This window comes from Theobroma cacao, chromosome 1, assembly GCF_053813885.1.
Source record: "Theobroma cacao isolate CCN51 chromosome 1, ASM5381388v1, whole genome shotgun sequence".
NCBI lineage: Eukaryota > Viridiplantae > Streptophyta > Magnoliopsida > Malvales > Malvaceae > Theobroma > Theobroma cacao.
In genome coordinates this window covers 10,968,275-10,986,888 of record NC_142639.1, presented here as the reverse complement: position 1 = coordinate 10,986,888, position 18,614 = coordinate 10,968,275, and the positions used below count along the sequence as shown (strand labels likewise).

The 18,614-nt window shown below is 28.2% G+C and overlaps 1 protein-coding gene across 1 annotated transcript; it reads right to left on the bottom strand.

The window, feature by feature from the left end:
• Positions 1-555: 555 nt before the first annotated feature.
• LOC18612260 (uncharacterized) lies at positions 556-1,378 on the bottom strand. Its single transcript, XM_007048966.3, has 2 exons — positions 1,108-1,378; positions 556-975 (listed from the first exon to the last, which is right to left on the bottom strand). The coding sequence occupies exons 1-2, from the start codon at positions 1,201-1,203 to the stop codon at positions 862-864; spliced, it is 210 nt and encodes a 69-aa protein (XP_007049028.2). The 5' UTR covers positions 1,204-1,378; the 3' UTR covers positions 556-861.
• Between the last annotated feature and the right edge of the window lie 17,236 nt (positions 1,379-18,614).

Here is an 18,614-nt window from a genome sequence, read left to right as displayed (position 1 = left end):
AATATAATTATATAATAATTATGAATAAAATTTTTGGTTAAGAAAAAATTTACTCTTTTTTTTTTTTAAAAAAAATCAATGACAGTTTTAGTCTTTTAGATAACAAATTTAGGATTTTACAGGTTTCAAATCGGTATAAATCCATATCTATATTGCTTCGAGTTGAGTCAATTTAGATAAAGTGACATGAGGTTTAGATTGCTTAAAGTAGGGAATTTTTTGTTTTTCAATCAATTTGGATCGGGTTTGAGCTGGAGTTGATTAAGGCGCATCTTCGGGTCCAAACAGATATTGCCACGTGTGCACTTACCTATGTTTGACTAAAACTACAGGGAAATAAATGTCCGTAAGTTTTAGTTGGAACCACGACTTTAGCAAATATAGTGATGAAAATTCTAGCAACATACGTGCGATTGTAGAGCAAGATGATGAATAATGCCACCGTATACTTAACATGGTAATGTGGTTACGGGTCAGTCGGAGTATTCCTCCTTCTCCTTTCTTCTTTCCTTGCTAGTTTATAAAGAGAAGATCACGTTTCGTGGGAACTAATCATTAACAAAATCAGCAATTTGGTCATTCATGGCTGTGGCCAACAGATTTGCATGAACATTAACTGCATGCCCACAGATGAGCCTTACTAGATTGTAGAGATAATAAGACAAAATTTGTCAGGGGTTACACTAGAGCCAAGCATTTCATCTAGTGTGTGTGCTGAATGATTGGCCTTCTTTTCAGATAATGTAGAAGTAAATAAAACTACGGCTGTCAGCGGATAATATAGGCTATGTACAGTTATCTGTTTTGATGCAAAAAAGGCCATTTTATTCCGTAAGTTATTGCAAATAGAGATCGATAGAGTCAACTTTTGGCATCTTTCTCTGCTTTTCTTCTTGCACGCCTTTTCCTGGAGCTTCGAGAAGAATCAAATCCTCCATCTTCATTCTCTGAATCTTCTAACTCTCTAAACGATTTCTGCACATTCACAAAAAAAAAAACCAGATAATAGTTAAAGTTTTGCGACACTTAAAAACAGTATATACCAAACAAGAATCAAGCCAGATGAAACTAACAGCTAAGGAAGAAAGAACAAAAAAGGAAAGGTACCTCTCTCATCTCAGCAAAGCTAACGGCATAAAAGGTAACAGCTGCTGCTGCAACGATTCCCAGCACTGGAAAAACTACTTGCGTCACTCCATCCATTTCTCTCTTTGCTTTTGCTCAGTGCTCCCTGTACTTTCCCTTTGTTACCACTGCCTGGAGATAAGGTTTTGTTTCTTTAATTTGCCTTTCCCTTTGGACTCGAGAGGATACATAGCATTTGGGCTGGCTCAACTTATGCCATACGCGGGTTTTGTTCAAACGCAAGGCTTTAGGGTAGATCTGGAAACATGAATCTTAATCCTGTACTTTAAATACAAAATATTAATAATTATATATAAGTAGATAAAATATAATCAATTCATCGTATTAATATTTAAAAACTATATATATATAGATATGTTGAATAATCATCTAATAAGACGTGACATGATTAATACATTTTTTAATTTTATACGACAGAACAAAGTTAAAAACATGATTAAACAATTAATACACAATTAAATTATATGATTTACAATTTTAATTTTTTTTATTATTAAAATTTAAATTCGATAATTATATAAACAATTATAACAAGATAATAATATCATCAAATAAAATAAAATTTTAATATAAATAACATTCATAAAATTCATTATCATAATAAAATAGTCTTCTATTACTAAACTTAAACAGGTTGCTAACCATAGTCACTTATGCAAGTTAAATATAATTAATTAAACAAGTTTGAACGTGTCTTAAATGTGTTAATAGTGTTTGACACATTTAAGATACAAAATATGATAAAATTAAATCCAAACTCGTTTAACTTTGTATCTTCTCGTGTCATACTAATGTATCATATCCAAAATTATTAAGTCTAAATTAGGGTCATAGTCTCAAGTACAAAGCATGCCTCATGTATTTTTTTTTAAATTTTAAAAAAATGAGATATTCGAAAGCATAAATGTTTAAATAAAATTTGGTAGTTTATGAGGTCTAAATCATCCTGTAGAAAAGTTGTGATAATCCAATCAACTCTCACATTCAAATTTGTCATTTCGACCTGATATAAATGCGGTATGAAATAAATAATTCTTGATCAAATTAGATATTTTATCTAATCTCAAAGAGTTATTTTATTCAAACATTATATATACAAATAGAAATTAATTTAAAAAAAAAACATATACAAATGGAAATTACATCAACGTATATGATTAAAAAAATTAATGACAAATCAAATCAGTAAATTAACATATCATTTAAAGATAATCCAACATAAAATTAAAATAAACTCCCACACCCATTATGCCAATGCCTGCATAGACAAAGAATTGACATGCACTAACCTCTTCATGTCAAATCTTGCCTCATCTTCACCACCAACTGAGAAAGAGGGAATGAATGGTGAAAAAAGCAATAAAGAAAGAACAACATGGCAAAATTTTAACCACGTAGACAATCAATTGTTCCTGTTCAAATTAATTTTGCCACATGGCAATTTGTCATGGAAAATAACAATATTTTTAAATTTTTTTTACTAATTTTTTTTTCTATATTGAACCAAATTGGAGATGGGTTATTACATGAATATTAGATTTTAGGTCATAATATTAATATGTCTACTTATTAGCCATGAATAAACATAGAGAGATATGGCCAAAACGAAAACACATAGAGAGAGGACTCCAGGGCCATGCCAAGCTTGTCGACAAGTTTGCTTAGACTTGCATTGCTTGATGGGTTCCACGCCCACGTCATGAAGTTGATAACTACACCCAAATTCATAATAGCTGACCATATTCAATCAAATAATCTTTAATAGAAATAAATGAGTACTTAGTTTTCATTTGAATAATAATAATAACACTTTTCTTATTTACTTTTTGTTTTCAGAAAAAGAAAACAAAAGCATGTTTGAATGAAAATACATAATATTTTGAAAGCTTATACATAAAATATATAATTTTTTTAAAAAAATAACAAAATGCATGATTTTATTTTTATATAAATTAATTATACTATAAGCTGTGTTATTATTTTAATTATTTGTTTATATTTAATTAATTACAATTATATTTTTTTTGTTTTTTTCTTTTACTTTATTAACAAATTTATTAAAATTAAAAAATAAAGAAAAAAAGTTTTGGGGATATTGACTATGAGGTGACCTGGAATGGTCCTATTTGAAGAATTAGCCCATTCGTTGACCATTTTTAGGAGTAGCTAGTTTGGAATTTCAAGGGTCAAACCTACTGGTCAGCCAGTTGGTGTTGGGCCGGGGCCGGCCTTGAATTGGTCAAGAGTCAAACCATTTGCCTCCCAAATTCCAAATATAATTTGCCTAAATGCTTACGTCGCTTTTGGATGAGTAAATATAAATCGAATCGAATAATTGAACTGAATTAAAATAAATTTAATTTTTTAAATTTAATTAATTTGATTTTTAGGTTAGTTTGGTTAGTAAAATTATTTTCGTTAGAAAAATTTATAATCGATCTAATCGAACCTAAATAAAGATATTATGGAGATTTTATATGAAAAAAATCCTAAACTTAAATTATTTATTATTGTTTATATCATATAAATTATATTAGTATTTATTTTATTTATTATAATTTTTTAGTGTCATTTTTAATATTTTTGTAATATTGATTTATTTTAAAAAATACAGCATAAATGAATATATACCAACAAAAAAAATAAAAAATTTGTTAAGTTCGGTTTTTGAAAATCGAACCGAACTAACCAAATTAGTTCTGTTAGTTATATAATTCGGTCCGATTTCGATTATTTTTAAAAAAAATTCGATTTGTTTGGTTATTAGATATCCAAAACTGAACTAACCGAACTAACCGTTTGCACACCCTTACGTCGCCTCAATTTAACCCTCTTCTTCACTCACATTTTTTTCCACTCACTCAAAGCATTAAGCATAATAATTTTGAATTAATAAATATATATAATTAAGAAAATATCTAATATCATAAATGTAAATTACAATCATATAGTGTATCAAATTCATGATTACTATAAATTCGCATATCAATATGCATTATAAAATACAAACATCTAACAAGTTTATTCAATGATAATATGAAATTGAAATCTTAAAATTCAAACATTTTAGTGCATGATTTCATTAACTTGCGATAATAAAAAATAAAAAAAAAGTTAGTAAGATAATTTATAATTTCAAAATATGTATAAAATCAGTTTAAAACTCAGTACTATAATCTAGTCCTTTTAATTTGATAGAATGGTTGATCACTTAAAGATCACGAACTACACTAAAAATGTCGATCTTAAAAATTTAGATCATAGACCACCCATCACCTTAAATTCGATCAAGATCCATCGATCCAAAACGTATGGTTCATGAATGGTAGAGACATAGTAAATAAATTGTTGATTATTATGAGTATTTATGACTTTTTAACTTGAAGGATTTATGTCCTAAATTAAATCTACTTTGTAGCAGTTGAAATTCCTATCGATATCTTCCATGAAAAATAAGATTCCTAATTCATGAAGATGGTGAAAACATGTAAACTAGACATGTGAGATTTGAATAAGATTCCTCTTAAAGAGACCACAAATTTTCTTCAAAAATGTTTATTAACAACTTTGTTTTAATAAATACTATAAATAACAATATTTCTGGTCATACAAGATGTAAAGTGAACAAGTTGGCTTTTAATATTTGAAATGCCACAATAATTAGCCTAAAATCCAGCTGATTCAATGGATATGGATGGGAGCTGTCTAGACTTGACTCCCTGGTTTTCAACAAATTTCTTTCTTCTTTTTTGGGTACTAAAAGGATCCCTTTTTTATTTTTATTTTTTCAAAATTAAAAGGAAAAAGTCTTCTCATAAGACCAATTATTTAAGTACTGCATTTGTATTGGAATTAATAATTTTCAAAAAAGTTTAGATTATGGTCTCACCCTGGGTGAATAATGAGGAACATCATAAAGCCAGTGGAGTAGGACAATTTTATAAATCAAAGCTGACTCAGATGACCCATTGCCTACACTATAGTTGCCGCTATGGTACAATGTTGCCAACCATAATTCAAATAATATGGGGTGAATATTATTTTCTACAATAAATGGACAAGAAAATTAAAGTGTATATTTGTAAGAAAATATATTTTTGTAGAAAAAGTATCAAAAAAAAAATTCTTTCTTAATCGTAAATATTTAATTTTTAACAGTTACATGGTAAAATTGTATTAGAATTTTAAAACAAAAAAAGTAACATTGTTCCAAGAGAATAGACAACTAAAGATGGAGCCTCTAATTTATTTATCTTTTAAAAATCTTATGTAAGCATAAATGGCTAAGATGAAGACGTGAAAATTAGGAAATACTATAAATTAAGGAAACATTTGAGCCGATCTATGGATCCAAAAAAATTATTTGATTATATATGTTGATAATAAAAAGGGAAAGCACAAATGTCTTTGTCATCCAAAGAAAGACACAATCGTCCCTCAGCTTTGCAAACGTACATCATAGAAGGGCGGTTTGGTCGGTCGACTATGGCCGCCACTTTGAGACCAAAAAAAGGGCAACATTTTTCTTTGTTGTTCAATGACCAATCTAACCTTCTTCATCTCTTAAACCTCCTAAACACCATTTCCTTTTTTAATTATGTTATAAAATATTTATTTAATAATATGGATTAGAGTATTTGATTCAATTGTATTGAATATGAATAAGTGCAAGTATCCCATTCATTCAAACGAAGATCAAGTCTTCTTTTTTATCGTATAGTAATTTCTGTTATAATATTGCAGTGATTTTTAAAAATTTTCAATCTATTATATTAACTATACAATGATTTGTGCATGCGAGCATTTAACTCGTTGATTGATGCATAATTTTTTATTTAAAAAGTAAAATTTGAATCTCTTTTCTCCAAATAAAAAAAAAACAATACAATGATTTGTACTTTTAGAATTACCATTTCCATCCATCTAAAACACATTATCAAGATCACATATTATTTTTGGTGTTCTTATGTCTACTTCCTCACCATTCTCATTTTCTGCTTTCCTAGCTAGGAATATAAATGAGTTGAGTCACTCATGAGGTATTCGAGTTCGACACTATAAATGCTTGAAATCATTCAACCAAATGTGAACTCAAGTTGTTTGAGTAATTAGTCGAGCTAAATTTGAGTTTTACAATACTCAAATTAGAATGGTTCACAAATTTTATTGAATTTTAAATATTTTAATATATTTTAATATTTTATAAAAATAAAATTTGATATTTATTTATATATTTTAAAATTTATTTAAGTGTTAATTTCAAACTTAAACTCTTCACATCAACTAATAATTATTGAGCCTAATCAAGTCGAGCTTGAATAGTTCGATCATTTTGCGAGTCGAGCTTGAACACAAACAAATGTAGCTCGATCGAGCTCAAGTCTCGAGTTCTTAATCTAGCCCAACTCAAGCTTGACATGACTCAATTCACATACACTCCTGTTGGACCCACCAATTATTTCAGTTTTTGCATTTTTTAAATTCTAGGATAACAATCTAGTAAAAACTTCATTTTTTAGTACAAATGTAAAATTGGTTGTATTTCCCTTTCGAGTCTGGATATAATGTTCAAAAGGTTATGCAAAAAATGTAAAAGTGCTACTACCTTCTTTAATTTTAGTAACATCTTGTTCAATGCTCATCTAGCTACTATTCCTAGACAAAAGTGGTGAACAAGAATTGCTTTGAATTAGAATTATTGATAATTTAATCAAAGTAAAACATTTAACATGTAAATTGTATAAAAATAATATTTAATGTGTAACAACTTTTAGTTGATGGGTCAAACACTAATTTGCATTAAATGAGCTATGTAAGCAGTATTATCCTCATATAATATTGTTAAAATTTTCTTTTTGGTTGACAAGCTACATGTTTTTCGAATATGTTGAGTTATAGATCTTAACCAAACACATTGACGGCTTCGCTCATGAATTGCTAAAATTTTTGCACGATTAAAAGAAGTAACAACTATAGTTTGTGTCAGTTAAAATCTTACTACGCAAGTCTACGTATCGAATAGACAACTTATTAGCAAGCAGAGTATCGATCTCATAGAGAATTGATCTAAAATTTTACTAAGTACTAAAATTATAGCAAATTAATCTTATCCAAACACTCAAAATTAATTGATTAACTAAAACTAATTAACTAAAATTTAAACCAACGAGAAAAATCAAAATAATAATAACTTGAGAAAATATCAAATCAAACAAGCTTAGGATTACAATATCCCTCATACTTCATCTAAATCTTACCTCTTTTTCTTAACTTATTTCAATAGGTTGAATTGCTAACCTAGAGTTTTAAATTATTTATAAGGGTCTCCCGACTCATTTTATAAAAATATCTATTTTAACCAAACTACTATATCCCTATGTGAATTAAAATTAACACAGACTCATTAAGTTCAAGCTCTAATTTGGCTACATATGGCCTATAGGTATATCCCTATCCTATACGCAAATCAATTAATATGATCATATGCTATCACAATTTTAGTCTACATTAAACTCCCTTTCCCGAGTTTATTTAGATTCCTAAATCAATTTAATTGGTGATCAAGCAATTAAAAGTATTAAGAACAAATGGAATAAACAATTCAATTCCCATTGAAGATAAGTAAGAAAGAGATTAAAAATTCAGATTACATGTAAGTTCAATTGCAATCCTAGAAAAAGAAAATTAGCTACTCATGATTGTAAAAACAAATAACATTGTATAAAATTCAACCATTGAGATTAACAAGAAAAATAAAAACCAAGAAAGAAAACAAAACAAATATTTGCCATCTTGATCTCTAAGTTTCAGCCTCAACTCTTGCTTCTTGAATCTCCCAAAAGTTATCTCTCCTAATGTTCTTCAAACTATCCTATTTATACTAATAACTTAACCTATACTTCCTTGAGTTGACCTAGGGTTTAATTTGGGCTTAAAAGTGTGATGAGAGGCCCAAAAACTCAATTGTTAGTCTTTACAAATTTTCATTCTCGGCATAGTATGTTCAGCCATTTTCTGACACAATTTTCTCTATCTTCAAAGCAGAACTGAGTAAAGTGATCTTATAAAAGTTGTAGCTCTGTCTCCTAGCTTTCCAATGGTCTACGAATCACATCATTTGGAGTTTTGTAGCTCGAGTTATAGCCAAATCACTAAAGCATATGTAAATAGATTCTGGGTCTTTCAACACCTTACTTTTCAAAATTAAGCCCAATCTCTTTTATTCCTACGAAAAATATAAAAACTAATAAATAACAACCAAATTAAAAATAATAATATAAAATTAAAATAACTCACTTAAAAATAAACTAATTATAATAAAACAACTAAAAATAAATAAATTATAATTAAAAATTGATGACTTAGCTAATATTTAATAACAAAATTGAAATAAACTAATTCTATAAAATAGAATTATCAGTTTGTTTTACAGAACGCCATGAAGTAGCTGTCCCTCCCATAGGTGAATAAGTAACATGTCCAAGATCAAGCTTAATGTGGATTAGACAAATATATTGCATCCGCATAATCAATTAAATCTGATTTTGAATATATTCGAATAATATAAGCCCTTACCCATTGTTCCTCGAAGATATTGAAGTATATATTTAATTCCTTTCCAATGTTTTTAAGTTGAAAAAAACTTATATCTTACTAATAAATTTACAGCAAATGATATATCAAGTTGTATAGTGCTAGCAAGATATATTAGTACTCTGATTGCACTAAGATATGGTACTTCAAGATCAAGAAGTTCTTCATCATCCTCACGAGGTAGGAAATGATCTTTTTTCACATTCAGTGTATTGGTGAATTCAATGAATGTGCTTTATATAGAATCATTTTAACACTTTTACTATATAATTTGATTGATGAAACAAAATTTCATTTGTCAAGTGCTCAATTTGAAGATCCAAACAAAACTTTGTTTTTCCTAGATCTTTCGTCTCAAATTCTTTATTTAAGTAATCTGCAACCTTTGATAACATTTTAGAAGTTCCAATAATATTCAGTTCATTAACATAAACAACAATTATGACAAATTTATATCTAAATTTTTTTATAAAAACACATGAGTATATAGGATGATTTTATAGCCTTCATTCAACAAATATTCATTAAGATAATGATACCACATACGTTCAAATTGCTTTTAATCCATATAAATATTTATTTAATTCGATTAAATATATTTTTGAAGAATTGTATGCTTTAGGCAACTTAAATTCTTTATAGATTTTTATATAAACATCTATATCAAGTGAGCAAATAGGATATAGTTACATTCATTAGATATATTTTAATTTTCTTATATATTTTGAGACTAATTAAATATAGAAATATAATTGCATCCACCACAAGAGAATATGTCTCTTCATAATCAATACTAAGTCTTTGGGTAAAACCTTGTGCAAAAGTTATGCTTCATATCTCATAATCTCATTTCATTTTCGCACAAATATCCATTTAGATATCACTGTTTTTACACTATTTATTGTATAGAATACAGGTCCAAAAATTTCATGTTTTGCAAGTGAATTCAGTTCTGCCTTGATTGTGTCTTTCCATATTAACTAATTATTTCTATATTTACATTCTTCAACAGATGTAGGTTCAAAATCTTTATTTTTTTTCATAATATTGAGAGTTACATTATATGTAAAAATATCGTCAATATTTATTTTATTCTAGTTCCATCTTTTCTCGTCATGACATAATTTATTGAGAACTCTTCATTTTTAATAATTTTAAATACATGAATTTCTTCTAGAATTTTATCAATATTGTTAGGGATCTCTTGTAAGGTTTCGTTTTCCTTTTTTTGACCATCTTGTATATTTGTTCTTTTTTTTTTTGAGAATTTTATCTTTGGAACTTACTGATTTCCCATGCTTATAGCATACCTTATCGTACAAGGAGATCAGTTCTAATAAGAGCATTTGCAGTTGATATATAAGATCTAATTATTCTTATTAGGTTAGTAAATACATCAAACAACTGATTTTCTATATTTTACAAATAAATTATAATGTAAACTTCAAGTTCACATTGATTTGTGTAAAGATCAAAGCTAAATAATAATAATAATGCATTTAAAGAAATTTCTTATACCGACTACTTATTTTCTCTCCCTAAAGTTGAAAAATGTGTTTCATCAAAATGACAATCGATAAACCTTATCGTAAATAAATCTTCTGTTAATGGTTTTAGATATTTAATTATAAATGGGGATTTATATTTAGCATATATTCCTAACCTCCTTTGAGTACCCATTTTTGTCGTTGTGGTGGAGCAATTAGGACCCATATCACATATCGAAAAATTCTTAGATGGAAAATATTTGGTTTCTAACCATAAACCAATTAATAAGGTAGAATTTATGATAACTCATTGGCATGATGTATAGAAGTGTTGCTACATGCAAAATGACATGCCCTTAAGTTGAGATGTAGAGTTTAGGTTTCGTAAGCAATGGCTTTACAATTAGTTGAAAGTGTTTAATAAATAATCTTGCTGGACATTTTGTGTATGAAAATGAGCAACTGATTGTTCGACAGTTATTCCAATTAATATGTAATATTCATTAATGGCTTGAGATGTAAATTCACTAGCATTGTCAAGACTAATAGTCTTTATTGCAATCAAGAAAATGTGTTCACAAACGAATAATTTGAGCGAGTAATCTTATAAATGTCAAATTGCAAGTTAATAATAAGCACACATGTGACCATCTAGTTGATACATCGATCAAAATAATAAAATATCTAAATGATCCACATGGTGGATGTATAGATCCATATATATCACCTTGAATACATTTTAAACATGTAAGGGATTCAGTCCTAAGTTTAGCTAATGAGAGCCTTATGATTAATTTGCCTAGTGAACAAGCAACACATGAGAATTCATCAAATTGAAAAATCTTATAACTTTTCAATAGATAACCACATAAATTTTCAATAATTTTTCACATCATTATTGATATTAGATGGCTCATCTTGTCATGCCAAACATTAAAATCATTAGTAAACTTCAGGTTTGTTTTAGCGTGAATTTCAATCATTTTAATATTTGTGTAGTACAATTTATATGAATATCTATATTTTCCTTTAATAAAATAATATACATATATAGTAAGAAATTTGCAAGTCAACATAAGATAACATTAGATATATAATTTACAATTAAACCACATAATAAAAAAATACAATTTAATGTAATGAGAACATATAAAAACATCTTCATGATAAAATTATACTAAAATATACCAACAAATTATTTAAGAAATTTTATTCTTGTATATTTTAATAATCAATCACATGATTAATTCCTCTTTTAGGGTGGACAAGAGAAACTACAACATCTAGATGTATTATATTAACTTGGCTATGGTTAAAATCATCTTGAACAAATTTTGTTTCGATATTTTTTATTCTTTTAGTTTGCACTAATGCTTGATAAAGTTCAACAAGATGTATTGATGTATAACAGATATGCGACTAATGACTTTTCATGCCACATCGATGACGAACATTTAAAATATTCTTTTTATTTTGTCTACTTTTGTCTTTTTCTTATATCTCTTCACTACTCATTCATTTCTGATGGGTAAAGCTATCCATCCACTTCTGATAGGTAAAGGTATCCATAAACTTCTATTAGGTAAAGGTATCCATCCACTACTATTGGATAAATGCATCTATTCACTTCTATCCACTTTTAGCAGGTAAAGGTATCCATCCACTGTTAGTGGGTAAATGTATTTATCTATTTTTCTTAAGTAAAAATATACATCCACTTCTCGCGGATAAAGGTATCCATCTACTTTTCGCAAGTAAAGGTATCTATCCACTTCTTGTGAGTAAAGGTATCCGTCCACTTCGAATGGGTAAAATTATCCATTTACTTCTAATGGGTAAAATTATCCATCCACTTTTAACGGGAAAGCTATCCATCCACTTCTAGCTGGTATAATTATTCATTTACTTCTAACTAGTAATGAAATACCCTATACTTTGATATGGTGATAAATAAAGTTGATCGAATGTAAATTGAGGTCAATTAAAATGTTTAAAAGTGATAAAAGACGAAAAGAGTATTTTAGGATAAAATATTCCGCAAGTGAGAAAATAATAATAATTTTATTGGAGGAGAATTTGTGAGATAAAAGACGATTCGGAAGTCAAGTGAGGCATAATAAGGTATTTTGGATACCAAGGAGACAAGATAAAATTTTTAGAATAAAATAATATTTTATTAATAAAATAATATTAAAATATTAATATTTAACCGGATGTCGAAATCAGTCATGAAGAAAGATCATATGGTTGATCCAAGTGGGGGAGAAGATGACAAGCCCGACTCTATAAAAATATTTCTCATGACATACATGTGATGGATAACATGTTTGCATGTTAGGAGAGTCCCGAAAAAATTTACAAAAAGTCGATATTGTACCTAGAGGTACAACAAAGTTGATTTAAGCCTCGAACTAGATCAAATAGAGAATTTAAGATGAAATTAAGAATTTTAAAGTCCCAGAATGGTTTAATATGGTGATACGGAGTTCGAGAATCAATTTGGAGTCAAACTGAAATTTTCGCTATCCAGTGGCAAAATGGTCATTTGCCACCTGAGGACAAAATGAAAATTTTAGAAAAGATTTTTTTTGGCCCCATTTGACTCATTGAAGTATAATTTGACTTATTGGAGTATGATTTGAGGTTTAGAAGTAAAAAAATTTTAATTTCGATATAATTCGGAGTATAGGGGCAAAATCGTAATTTTTTTTGCTTCGAGGGCAAATCAGTAAATTTTTTGCCCCAGCACTTATCAAGACCAAGGGATTTTAATTGTGGTAGGATTGAAGAAATACCAGAATATTTGTGGTGGAAAATTAAGAAGAAAAAGTCAAAAAGTTAAAAAATTGAGCCAATAAGTATGTGACACGTGGCATGCTTGATTATTTTATTATTTTCTATAGAAATCAGCCCATGAAATCCCCAATTCTCTCACCATATTCGGCCTAGGCAACCAGCAACAAAAACAAAGGAAGAACAAAGGGGAAAAACAAGAAAACCCAAGTGGAAATTTAAAGAAAAAGTGAAAAAATAAAGGAAACAAGCTAGGTAAGTTAGAATTTCTTTAATTCTCCTTGATACCTAGCTTACCCATACTTTTGCTCTTGATTTCCATGGTTGAATATTGAGTTATCATGATGAATTCAATTTTGAAAAATGGGTATGGAAGAGGAATTGTTGTTGGAATAATTTGATTTTAGACTATGTTAGTGTTTTTCGTTAGTTTAGCATATTTAGGAACAAAACAACAAGAAAAGAATTTATTTTCCTCCATTACCATTATTGGCTGAATTTTTTAGGGGAATATTGGCTGCTGATCTTGATGTTTATTTGAGGAATTATGATGAATAATGATGAATTATGAGCCTAGAAAAATAATGGAAATTTTCATAGCAAAAATATGAATTTTTACCCACTAGGGGTATTTTCGTAATTTGCTATCGAGACTACTAAATTGAATCTCATTCACAGTCACTAAGGTAATTTAAGTATAATTGGAGTGTAGAAAGTGAGAAGAATTGATTTGGAGTTAAATTGGAGATAATAGGCCAAATTAGGTCAGCATCGCATTTAAGCGGTAGTCGGATAAGTTGTATATCATATCATGTATATATACCAAGCCTGAATTGATTTTATAATGGTCAAGCATTGATGTGGTGAATTTTGTATTGTACATTGTGGATAGGTGGTGAGTAAAGTACACTAATAAAAGTACAGAGATTGTGCTTGGAGACTGGGATTAGGAGTACATCGACTCCTAGAACTGTGAGTGAACTTATTATCATCTTAATTATCTAGATTAGTTTTATACAATTGTGTGATTTTATGAAAAATGGGTTTAAATGGTAAATTGTTATGTTTTAGGAGAAATTACGATTTTATAAAATGATTTTATAAATTTTCTGAAAAAATCGAATACTGGTTTTGAAAATAGAGTAATTGGAGACTGCCTGCTTGTGTTGTAAATTTATGATTTTAAATTGAATGGCTTATGAGAATATATGAGCATGAGTGGCTAAACTGATTTTGGTGTTAAAATTATTTGTACTGAATATTCAGCCTTGAGAGGTTAGGTTGTGATAAATTGTCATGTCATACTAGAATGAATTTTATTGATTAGTGGAGTATATATTAATTATTCACTGCAGAGGGGGTTCAGTGGACCAGCCTATTAGAGGAGCACGGTAAACTCCATTATATTTTTACCTTGAACGGAGAGGCGCGTAGGGTATCTCCTAGGGTAAAGCTTAGGGTTCACTTCACGTCAAATCACCACGTGAAGGGGAACTCAACCAACGTCAAGGAACGACTGTATTTTTCTCAAACTAAAAATATATTTTAAGTGTATACAAAAATTTTAACAACCTTGGCAGACTCGGTTGGATGCCCTGCGCAAGGTATCACCGAGTATGAGTTTTTGCACGAGTCAAAGTTTTAAGAAATTCATAAGCCAAGTTGATTACTCGATTTTTATGGATTGATTTTATTTGGTTGAAATGAGTTGAAAGGTAATGAAATTATAGTATGATGACTTATTTCAATTGTCTCTATTTACTCGACTTTAGATAGTTTAGATGATATCTGTTTACTCACTTGGATTTTATAATCTCACCACCCTCATTTCCTCATATTTCAGGCTCGAGGAATTTCATAGTTAGCTGACTTTGACAAGAACCTTCATTTGGACTCGAATCGGTAAAAGCTGTAGATTTTCAACTTCCGATGCATTTTGGTTAGATGTGAGCCCACGTGTTACTGTAAAAGAAATTTTATGCTTTGGTTATTTGCTTTATAGTATATATGAATATAATTAACTCTTACACTATAAGAATTATGTACCGATAGTTTTATGAAAATTATTTTACAAGAAAATAGTTTATTTTATTGAATATTTTTATTATATTCAAATGGTCAAATTTTCACTTCAAATGAACGTTTTAGATACTTAATTTGTTTTCAAATCATTGAATATATATTTTCTGCTTACCTACTACACTTTTAGCAAGTTTTGAGATTTTTGACAAAAATGAGAAAAATGCCCCTGTGAGCCAGAAAACAATATGTTATATTCTGATTTGGTAATGATTTGTAATCTTTTGAATTTTGATATTTGATAACTATTGCTCACCGGGGAAGTGCGAAAGCTGATACGAGAGCTTTGCGAGGTTTTGATTGACATTCGGAGTGAAGAATGTTTGTCGAGGCCTCGCAGCGGTTGTCATGGGCTCGATGGGGAGTTCCGGGTCGTGACAAGTAATTTATCCATCCATTTACTTGATTTTTAACGAGTAAAAATATCTATCCATATCTAGTGAGTAAAATTACCCATCCACTTATCTAATTAGTTAAAACTAAAAATCAAAGACTAACCATTGAAATCTTTTTTGAAACTTGAAGAAATGGAACTTCGACTTTGAGATGACGAAAACTAAATGCTATCAAAACTTGGACTTGGAGATAATGAAAATTAAATGATACAAAAAATTGAGAAATTAGATAATTATGTTGATAACGTGTTGCTAATAATGCGTTGTGAAATATAACCTAAAAGAACATTTATGAGACAAAAGTATTAATAAAGTAAGAAGACCTTATTCAAGAATATATATTTACAAATGAAGTAAGAGGTCTATTTACAGTCCAATAATCTCTATCTAGATAGAATTTACAAAATAAAGATAATGCTAAGATTTAATTTGAATAGATTAAATCTAAATTTTTATCTAATCTAATCTACAACCAAATCTAGATATACATAATTAAATATAAGAGTTCAAATCAAATTCTCTTATGTGACATAATAGACATTTGCAAAAATATTCATAACAAAAGTATAATATTTAACGTGTAAATTGTATAAAATAATATTTAATGTGTAACAACTTTTGGATGAGTGGTCAAATAATAACTTGCATTAAATAGAATGATTTTATGTATTTATCGTGTAAGTATAGTGCTTTGTCTCTCTATCATAAAGGATAAACTTACTACAGGACATATGATCTTATTATAGCCATGTTTAGTTCTTTCTTAATACAAGAAATAAAGTTATATTTTCCTTTTTTCATGAGCTAAAATTATATATATTTTCAGGAATTCAAAGAAAACAAATAGTTAAATCCTGACTACAAGTATAAAATACTAAAAAATTATAAATGGTAATTAGTTATGATAATATTGCATGTATTTTTTTTCTTTCGCTTTTATTCTATAAGAGTTCTTCTAAAAATAAAAAAGTAAATAACAACAAACAAGTGAGCATAGTATTATCAACTAAATAAATTCTTAATAATTAATGATTAATAATTTCTAGCCCCGAAACAGGGTGAAATTATTTCTACTGTTTAAAAAGCAAATTTACTCTTATGTTGAGCAGTAAACACAATGCTAAACTTTACCCCACTTACTGATCATTATCTCCTCAACATTTGCATCCACAATTGAAACTTAAAATTACAATGAAATCATTTGGAATTTTCCCATCATGATATAATTTATTGAGATATCTTCATTTTTTATGATTTCAAGTCTATGAATTTCTTCTAGAATTTTATCAATATTGTTAGGGGTCTCTTTTAGGGTTTCTTTGTCCTCTTGTTGATCATCTTGTATATTTGCTCTTTTTCTTTTTGAGGATTTTATCTTTAAAACTTATCGATTTCCTACGCTTCTAGCGTACCTTTTCTTGCAAGGAGATCAATTCTATTAAGAGCATTTGCAGTTGATATATAAAATTTAATTATTGTTATTAGGTTAGTAAATACGTCTAACAACTGATTTCCTATATTTTACAAAGAAATTATAATCTGAACTTCAAATTCACATTGATTTGTATAAAGATCAAAACTAAATAATAATAATGCATTTTAAGAAGTTTTTTTTCCAGCTACTTATTTTCTCTCCCTAATATTGAAAAATTTGTTTTGTCAAAATGACAATCAATAAACCTTATCGTAAATAAATCTCCTGTTAATGGTTCTAGATATTTAATTATAGATAGAGATTTATATTTAATATATATTCCTAACCTCTTTTAAGTACCCATTTTTGTCGTTGTGGTAGAGCAATTAGAACACATATCATATATTAAAAAATTCTTAGAAGGGAAATATTTGGTTTCTAACCATAAACCAATTGTATAACGAATAATTTATGATAACTCATTGGCATGATGCATAGAAGTGTTGCTACATGCAAAATGGTATGCCCCTAAGTAGAAATGTGGAGTTTAGTTTTCATAAGCAATGACTTTACAATTAGTTTAAAGTGTTTAATAAATGATTTTGCTGGACATTTTGTGTATGACCATGAGCAACCGATTGTTCAACAGTTATTTTAATTAATATGCAATATTCATTAAAGGCTTGAGATATAAATTCACCAACATCGTCAAGACTAATAGTCTTTATTGCATAATCAAGAAAATGTGTTCACAAACAAATAATTTGAGCGAGTAATCTTGTAAATATCAAATTGTAAACTAATAATAAGCACATATATGACCATCTAGTTGATGCATCGATTAAAATCATAAAATATCTAAATGATCCACATGGTGGATATATAAATCCACATATATTACCCTAAATACGTTTCAAACATGTAGGGGATTCAGTCCCAAGTTTAGCTAATGAGGGCCTTATGATTAATTTGCCTTGAGAACAAGCAACACATGAGAATTCATCAAATTGAAAAATCTTCTAACTTTTGAGTAGATAAGCACATAAATTTTCAATAATTTTTCATATAATTATTGATTTAAGATGGCTCAACCTATCATGCCAAATATTCAAATCATTAGTAAACTTCAAGTTTACTTTAGTATGAATTTCAATCATTCTAATATTTGTGTAGTACAATCTAAATGAACATCCATATTTTTTTTAATAAAATAATATACATATATAATAAGAAACTTGCAAGTTAACATAAGATAACATTAGATATGTAATTTACTATTAAAACGCATAATAAAAATATATCATTTAAATGTAATGAGAACATATAAAAATGTCTTCATAATAAAATTATGCTAAAACATACCAACAAATTATTTAAGAAATTTTATTCTTGTATATTTTAATCATCAATCATATGATTAATTCCTATTTTAAGGTAGACAAGAAAAACTACAACATCTAGATGTATTATATCAACTTGGCTATGGTTAAAATTATCTTAAATAAAATTTGTTTCGATATTTTGTTTCCTTTTAGCTTTCACTAATGCTTGATAAAGTTCAACAAGATGTATTGATGTACGATAGATATGTAACCAATGACCTTTCATGCTACATTGATGACAAACATTTAAAATATTTTTTTTATTCTGTCTACTTTTGTCTTTTTTTTATATCTCTTCACTACTCATCCATTTCTGGTGGATAAA

What these genes read in the sequence shown, in the direction of transcription:
- LOC18612260 (XM_007048966.3), bottom strand. Translation starts at nt 1,203, where the DNA reads ATGGATGGAGTGACGCAAGTAGTTTTTCCAGTGCTGGGAATCGTTGCA. An exon ending in GCTTTGCTGAGATGAGAGAG is followed by an intron (nt 976 to 1,107) that starts GTACCTTTCCTT and finishes GTGAATGTGCAG; the next exon opens with AAATCGTTTAGAGAGTTAGA.